An 8,879-nucleotide genomic window follows, 5' to 3' on the forward strand; every position below is an offset into this window, starting at 1 on the left:
ATGAAATTTAATTAAATATAAAATATCCTTACTTCTGATCCATCATTTTCAAATATAATGTACAAATTTTTGATAATTTTAATTACTTCTTCATAAATATTTAGCATTTCTTGATGATATTTGTTTTTGAAATTCATCTGAAAAGTTATAAAAATATTATATATTTGAATACAGAGCCAAATTAGGCAAACAGTACAGTGACTGGCCATTTTGAATTTAGAACTCTTTAATAAAAGTTCCATAAAAGCTATTCTGGAAATATTGCATTGCAGTATTAATACAATTTTCTGTTGTCAGTAGATAGCAAAAAATTCCAATGTTTTTCTGTTGATANAATATATATTGACTGATTCATCCTACATTGAATTAAAAGACACATTAAATATTTGATCTTGGATCACTACAATGTTTGCTGGATTGCAACAAAATTAGTTTATGGCTGTTACTGAAGACTTAAATTTTACATAAAAATAATTAAAATATCAAAAAATTGAATACAGAGCCAAATTAGGCAAACAGTACAGTGACTGGCCATTTTGAATTTAGAACTCTTTAATAAAAGTTCCATAAAAGCTATTCTGGAAATATTGCATTGCAGTATTAATACAATTTTCTGTTGTCAGTAGATAGCAAAAAATTCCAATGTTTTTCTGTTGATATGCAATTTTGCAGTTTCATAAAACAAGACACATTGTGGATTAAATTATTAGTGTTCGTAAATTCTCAATATTAGTAGTAGAAAAGCTATAAAAAATAAATTCATCAGTAGGTATAATATTTCCTGATTTTTATCTTTCTGTTATGTCATAGAATTTTTTTTAAATTTCCTTAAGTGGGAAATAACAGTATTTTTTATCCACTGTAATTTTGTATGGATAATCTCCATTACAACATATAGTAATACTCTACAGAAAATTACTATAAAATTTCTGTACCAAAAATTTTGAAATCATTTAAAATTGAGGAAAAAATTATGGAATCATCTTATATTTAACAAATTTAAAACATTGCTTTCTGTACTGTTCAGTAAGCAAACAGTAAGCTAAGTCTGAATATAAAGTGAATGCTTATAGCCCCAAGTGCTTTACTCTTCTGTTAATGTAACAAACCCATGACACTTAGAAGGGAATTAGCCATGAAAATAATGGAAAGGATAGTAAAATTCCTTAAAGAAGGCAATTCAACAAGGACTGTTGCAGAAGATTGTTCACAGTAAGCTAAATCTAAAATTTTGTGCAAGTATAACAAGCTAGGAATATTACAAAAGGAAAATATGCTGTTTGACCATGAAAGACTTCAAAGCATCAGATTAGGAAACTAAAAGAAATATGTCTTGAAAATAGAAAATATACAACAAAAGAGATGAATAGTAAGTGAAAAAATGCAGATGTTACTGTCTGTGACAGAGCAATGAGAATTGTTTGAAAGAAATGAGATTTTCATATACAAAAGCAAAATAAAAACTAGCACTAACACCTAAATATAAAAAACAAGGTTATAATAGGCCAAAACAAACCAATCATGGATTGTAGATGATTGGATGACAACATTATTCAGTGATGAATCATGAATTTGCATTTGTCATGAAGATGATGCTGGAGCTTTTGTCTGGCACCATTCTAATGAAGCTTATAAGGATGACTGCCTAAAGCAAACAACAAAATTGCTTACCTCAGTTGTTATTTGAGCCATTCACAAGTCAAAACAATTAACTCCACATTGACAAACGACTTCCAACAACTTAACACTGCATTGAATAATAACAATCCATGAAAACCTTTTTTTACAAGTGTTATGTCCATAGTACATTCCACAAATGCTTTTGACCTCCACCGAGGTCTGCTTCACGTGGTGACTAGGGTTTCTCATTTCCCGGGAAATTTGCCTCCAGCGGGATTACGGGAAAAATAATTTCTTTTCCCGGGATCCCGGGAAATTCCGGGATGAGATAGTAAAATAGAATTTTATATGAATAAAAAAGATCATACAGGAATATCATAAATTTGAATAATTTAATTTATTTTCTAGTAAGTAACTAAAAGTGTAGGGCCAATCTCACCCATATGGACACTTAGGCTCAATTAACTTATGTTCTCCTACATTATAAGATGAAAGTAAAATAAAGCGTTTCATTGGGAGTTTTAATGATTACGAAAAAAAAATACTATTTTACTTCTAAAGATGAAATAAAAAAATAAACTAAAGTGCGATGAGTGATATTTACTTTCAGCAAGTCTCTACTGTTCAATATTACATGAACTAACAAGTAGAGACTTGTAAAACATAGGTAATAATATGCAGCAAGAAACCTCAAAATTTCTCTCTTAGGTGAGTCTTCAAGATGCAAATTTTCGTATAATAAATAATAGAAAGAAAACCTGACATGATAAATTATTAGTGAAATGCGAGATTTCCCGGGAAAATAAAATTTCCTGGGATTTTTCTCGTAGGGAATAAACGGCGAGAATCCCGGGAAAACGGGATCCTGGAATCCCGGGAAAGAAACCCTAGTGGTGACTGACTGTGTTTCCTCCTGACTGTCGTAACGATGTCACCAGAGATGTAAATAATTGTGCATGTTGAATTTCACCCCTCCAACTGTTCCTGTTCGAATTCCTCAAACAAATACCTCCATGCCTGCGCGATCGTTTCACCATCTTTGAAGTTGATGCAGGTGCCCCCACTATTAGCTTTATGAATTTCCCAGGCCTCCAGGTGTCGGATGTGATCAGGTCAGAATGCTTGTCTGATTAGTCTGGTGTTCTGGAAGTCCGCCCTTATATCAGGGTCGGTAACGGAGGTCGATAAGGCGGTGGTGTGCCTGTTATTTTTAATATCTGCTTGATGTTCTTGTATTCGTTTTTGTGTCGAGCGGATGGTGGAGCCAATGTAAACCAAGTCCCTATGAAATCTGTCATCCCTGATGGGAATGGAGTGTACACCTGGGGCCCTGCTGAGATCCATCGCATCCTTGGCGTTGTGCAGCAGGTCGTACACTGTGCCGGTTCTCATGTATGCAATCTTCATGCGGTTGCGGCAAGCAATCTCCCTGTATAGGGGGTCTAAATGTTGGTTGAACCGGACGACCGCACGCTTAACGTTTCTACCAGGTTGGTGGTTGTCGTCCGGCGAAGGCAGGGGGCCATCACTGCGCCATGCCCTTACCAGACGGGCCTTCACTCACCACACTAATGAGCGTGACACCCGTTTAGAGCACCGTTACATAGAAAAAATTACCGTTGAGCATGGTTACAGTAAAGGCATGGTCCGCGGTTTAGCCCATGCCTATGCCCACCATCCCCCTCGCCGCAATGATGGTCCCCTGCCTTCACCCAACGACAACCACCAACCTGGTAGAAACGTTAAGCGTGTGGTCGTCCGGTTCAACCAACATTTAGACCCCCTATACAGGGAGATTGCTTGCCGCAACCGCATGAAGATTGCATACATGAGAACCGGCACAGTGTACGACCTGCTGCACAACGCCAAGGATGCGATGGATCTCAGCAGGGCCCCAGGTGTACACTCCATTCCCATCAGGGATGACAGATTTCATAGGGACTTGGTTTACATTGGCTCCACCATCCGCTCGACACAAAAACGAATACAAGAACATCAAGCAGATATTAAAAATAACAGGCACACCACCGCCTTATCGACCTCCATTACCGACCCTGATATAAGGGCGGACTTCCAGAACACCAGACTAATCAGACAAGCATTCTGACCTGATCACATCCGACACCTGGAGGCCTGAGAGATTCATAAAGCTAATAGTGGGGGCACCTGCATCAACTTCAAAGATGGTGAAACGATCGCGCAGGCATGGAGGTATTTGTTTGAGGAATTCGAACAGGAACAGTCAGAGGGATGAAACCCAACACGCACAATTATTTACATCTCTGGCAACATCGTTATGATGGTCAGGAGAAAATACAGTCAGTCACCACGTGAAGCAGACCTTGGTGGAGGTTGAAAGCATTTGTGGAGTGTACTACGGACATAACACTTGTAAAAAAAGGTTTTCATGGATTGTTATAACTCCACATTTCAAACCTTTTTTAAATTTTAGCGTGAAAGCACTTGATATACTCATAACTTTTTATATTTGTAATAAGTTTTCCTAATAATAAGGATCAATACCACTTAATGACAAAATTTTATTGGCCATCAAAAAATATCTTATTTATTTCAGAAGCCAATCTAATTAACTCCATACTGTAATGTTAATCTGCCAGTGCACACTGCGATTGCAATGCTGCAGTGACCAGTACTTTGTAGATAACAGTAAATTATTTAATGTTATCTCATTATAAAAAGTAAGTAAAAGAAATTAATTACAGTCAAACTGCCACAAAAGTAAGTATACTTGTGGAATACTGAACAATTGTTTTAATTTTGGTGACAATTGTTTTTAGAAAAAAAAAAGTTATATCTGTTATATCAAGATGGATAAAACTAAAAATAATTTTTTCATTCCTCCCATTAAACATGATTCGTATAAAAATTTAAGAACAAATTGACATGATGGGACCTCAAGTACAGCTGACAAAGAAGATATAATTAATGTTGCTGAATAATCAATTTAAACAAAATTACTATTTTGTTTAAATTAACCATTCTGTTACTGTTATCCATTGTAATGGTAACAGAATAGTTATTATTCATTTTTGTGAAAAATCTTTAATAAACAATGTACATTAATGTGTGGACCACATTTGATATTATGTTTTTCACTTGCCAAATCAATGAACACCTTCAATCACACTAAAATCATAACAATAATAATAATGATTATAGCATATCTATGCTATCTCATACATTTTATATGTCGTGAAATAAAAGCTATATCTACAATAATACATTCTACAATGTTTATTTAAATTTATATTTTACAAGAAATTTTTAAAATGAAGTGCTATTTTAATTAACATAGAATAAATTTTTCCATACTACAGAGTTTAAAAAGTGAAGTAAATTGTAATGACATCATCTTTAGTTTTTATTTCATTAACAAAATGACAGAATGTAATTGTGATGTGTGTATACAAAATGAAACATTGCATAATCAAAATAGGACTATTGTTTTAAATGTATATAATTATTTTAAGTTGTCAAAATTTACTTCATACTAATGAAAAACTAATGAATTTATGACTTGTTATGACGACAGTTATCATCTCATGTCTTAACCATCAGAAGTTCTTTGAAAATACTTTATGATATAGTTAGAGGATAATTGGTGCCAGAACATGAGGGTATTGCCACAAGTGTAAGTGATTATCTATAGGCCAAGTGAGCACTGACATATTCTATATGGTCAAAAATAAGTATATAAGCAATTCTTGAAGCATTCTTGTTGCTAGACAGCAACATAAACTCGTACAAGATTGCCAGAATAATAGAGAATATATTGTCAATAAACATGCAGTGGGTTTGTTGTAGTCTTGGGCCATCAGATGTACTTCCACACCAGTTTGCGAGCCTTCTCTAGACACAGACAAAATAAATATATCAAACAAGATGCAATATATAGTTTGAAACCTAGTAAAAAAAGTATGTTCACATTATGAAGCAGTAAGCATTTTTTTTGACATCTTTATAAATTACTCAATCTACTTATATCTTGATTTATCATAATGGTTGACTTAATAGAGAATTCAGACTTCTTATAATATCTTTCATTTAAAATCCAAATATATTGGACTTTAGTCTCTCTTCAGTCAATTTTTGCAATTGTTTTTCTAACATTTGTTTATCTTATAATTAATTAACAATTTCAAAATATTTCCTTCTAAAGATGTTAATTTAAAACCTTTTAAAATCTTATATATTTGTACTTTTTTATAAAATTTTAATTCATTTATAACAAAATTCTATATATATTTTGATTTTGTATAAATTACATAAAATTTTCCCATGAATGATACTTCACACTTGCATTCATTTGCAAATTTATTACTGTCTTCCAGGAAAGGAAAAAAATAATTAAAAAAAATTTACAAGCATTTAGAAATAATAAAATTAATAAAAGATCAAAAGATAAAAAATTATCATGAGCTGTTGTTATACATATTTGTCTGATAGGGATAGAAGAAGTAAAAGTAAACAGGATGAAGATGAGATTATAAACAGAAGGTAGTAATGAATTTGCAAATGAATGTGTGTATGAGGTGTCATTCATGGGAAAATTTTATGTAATTTATAGAAAATTAGAATATCTATAAAATTTTGTTATAAACGAGTTGGAATTTTATTTAAAAAAAGGTACAAATATATAAGATTTTACAGGATTTTAATATAACATCTTTACAAAGAAGCATATTAAAAGTGTTACCATATTTTTGCAGTTGACCACCATTTCACACAATGATGGAAGACCAGCATGCTGCAAATCCCAGGGTTACTGGCATGCCAGTTAAACTTTAATTGGAAAATAAAATTAATCAGATCTAAAAAAATTAGCTGTTAAATAAATGTTAAAAAAAACATTCTTCCCAGGGACAATGAATAACAACATTGTAATTTGACCAACTTACAACCAGGGAGAGCATTTTCATTTACAGGGTAAGAAAACAATTAGCATCTTGTTGACATTAGTAGTAGTAGTAGTAGTTAGTCAGTGTTGTCTGTACTGATTATCCACAGCAAAAGTAATAAGGTTTTACTACCTTGATCTCCAGTGGTGATATTCGAAATATTTAACAAAGGGTTCGCTAACAGAAAATTTTTCCTTAACAATTTTTTTTCGCTCAAATGGTGTATTAGCAACATTAGCGCAAAACTGACCTTAAGATGCCCATATAAATAAAAAAAGATATATATTACACGCGATGATAAAACTGACATAACTACGCGGTAAGTCACGAACACTGACAAACAAAATGGAAGTTTCTGTTAGAAATAAATACAATACTTTTTCTTGTGATATATCTAATAATAGACACATGTCATCATCTCTCGAAATACAATATCTTTTTTATTTTGCTGTCGATAGCCCTACACGTGTTCCGCAGCCATCTTGTATTTTCTCGCATGCGTGGGATTGTGGAATCTCTCTTATGACTGGATTTAGGGCACGTTCATAAAGTCAAACGAGTTAAACGAGAATGACATCATCGTTATTCTTATTTCGTTAGACTTTTCGAATGATTCGTTTAGAACTAAATGGCTGTTTCTAAAATCGAAGATACAAATGTTGCTAGTACAGCCTTATCTGAAATATTTTTCTTAGATTGCTTCAGGTGGACAGTTACTTCAATCATTTCATCTTTTAATTCACAATTTAAACACTCGAGTAGATTTAGAAACATCGATATCGTCGGGCGCCATTTTCTTAACGAAGTAAACTAACTCTTTCCTTCGTGAACTTCGTTAGAGTTTCATTCGAAACGTCATCATCGCAGAGCATGCGCACTGACTACTACTATTCGAACGATTCGTTACTAACGCGTTTAACTCGTTTGACTTTACGAATGTACCCCTAGTTTCAAGAACTCTCTAGAGTCAATCGCGATTGAACCTCGTTTCAGTCGAGATTGAAACGGTCGAGGGAGGTTGCACCAAGGCAAACGGGGTATAAGGCTCTAGTTTAGTATAATACGTATATCAAAAAACACAACACCTTAATTTGTTTTTTTTTATTTACATACTGCTGAGTAAGTGTACCTCAGTTATAATACGTATATTTTAATATATTTTTTAAAAGAAACAAAACCACTGAGAAATGTTACGTGTGTTTAACAAGGTTCAGAAAACTTTGAAAATGTTAACAACGGGTTCGGCCAAACCTGTGCGAACCCGCTGAATATCACCACTGCTGATCTCAAAAGATAACATCGTGTTAAATTGCACACAAAGCAGATATTAATCCTTAAAGTTGAGACAATTTACAGTAAATTTCTGAAATTTGATACGGTTATTTTTTGTTTATGTTTTTGGATCAAATTGGATCAATAAAATAATCATAAAAAAGCACTTTAGGCAATCCATGAGTATTTTACCTCATTAGAAAGAAGACAATGCAAAAATTAAAAATATAATTGTAGTTATTAATATAATGCCAACAGTTTCAAAATTTTAGAATAAAAACTGGAATCTATGAGATAGTGTGGTGTTTCGTTGCGACAAGTACAATGTCCCGCGAGCGGAAAGGTACGAAATAAATACACTTTNCCAACAGTTTCAAAATTTTAGAATAAAAACTGGAATCTATGAGATAGCACATAATGTAGCTTTTTTTGTTTTTTTTTTACACACCCTCTGAAGAAGGATATATGACCTCACATAAACTGACATGCCAACATTCCTCTAAATAAACAGGCATGCCTATTTTTACCATATGGAAATATCTGATTTCATGGTCTCCCAGATAGACCAACATCCCAGACAATCAATGAAAATATTTTGTAATTAATTATGAGATGAAAAAATGCAGAAAAAGAATTGTAAAATCGACTGAAGAGGAACTTGACTGTTATGACAAATCTAGGTAAAAGTGGATTGAGTAATCCATAAACATATCAACAAATCCTACTAGATATGAAGCAAACAACAATAAGCATTTTCTTTGTTTCCAGTTTGCCTAAGATGGAAAAATTCCTTAAGATAAAAAGTTTAGAGTTCCATGTAATTCTGGCTTTCACAGGTTTTACTATATTTAAATAACAAAATACTGAATATCAAATATTTGAAAATATCTAAAGGTTGCACAAAGTTTAGGCAATCCATGAGTATTTTACATCATTAGAAAGAAGACAATGCAAAAATTAAAAATATAATTGTAGTTATTAATATAATACCAACAGTTTCAAAATTTTAGAATAAAAACTGGAATCTATGAGATAGCACATAATGTAGCTTTTTTTTTTTTTTTTTTT

The 8,879-nt window shown here is 32.7% G+C and overlaps 1 protein-coding gene across 1 annotated transcript in view; it reads right to left on the reverse strand.

Annotated features, from left to right (window-relative positions):
• LOC111628805 (dynein heavy chain 2, axonemal-like) overlaps positions 1 to 8,879 on the reverse strand; it is a 116,449-nt gene that overhangs the window by 688 nt on the left and 106,882 nt on the right. Inside the window, exon 17 of the mRNA XM_023372652.1 lies at positions 92 to 137. Within this exon, the coding sequence (XP_023228420.1) occupies positions 92 to 137 (46 nt within the window). The remainder of the gene's footprint in view (positions 1 to 91; positions 138 to 8,879) is intronic.

Source organism: Centruroides sculpturatus, unplaced genomic scaffold (genome assembly GCF_000671375.1).
Source record: "Centruroides sculpturatus isolate CEXI.00-Female unplaced genomic scaffold, Cexi_2.0 scaffold34, whole genome shotgun sequence".
Classification (NCBI taxonomy): domain Eukaryota; kingdom Metazoa; phylum Arthropoda; class Arachnida; order Scorpiones; family Buthidae; genus Centruroides; species Centruroides sculpturatus.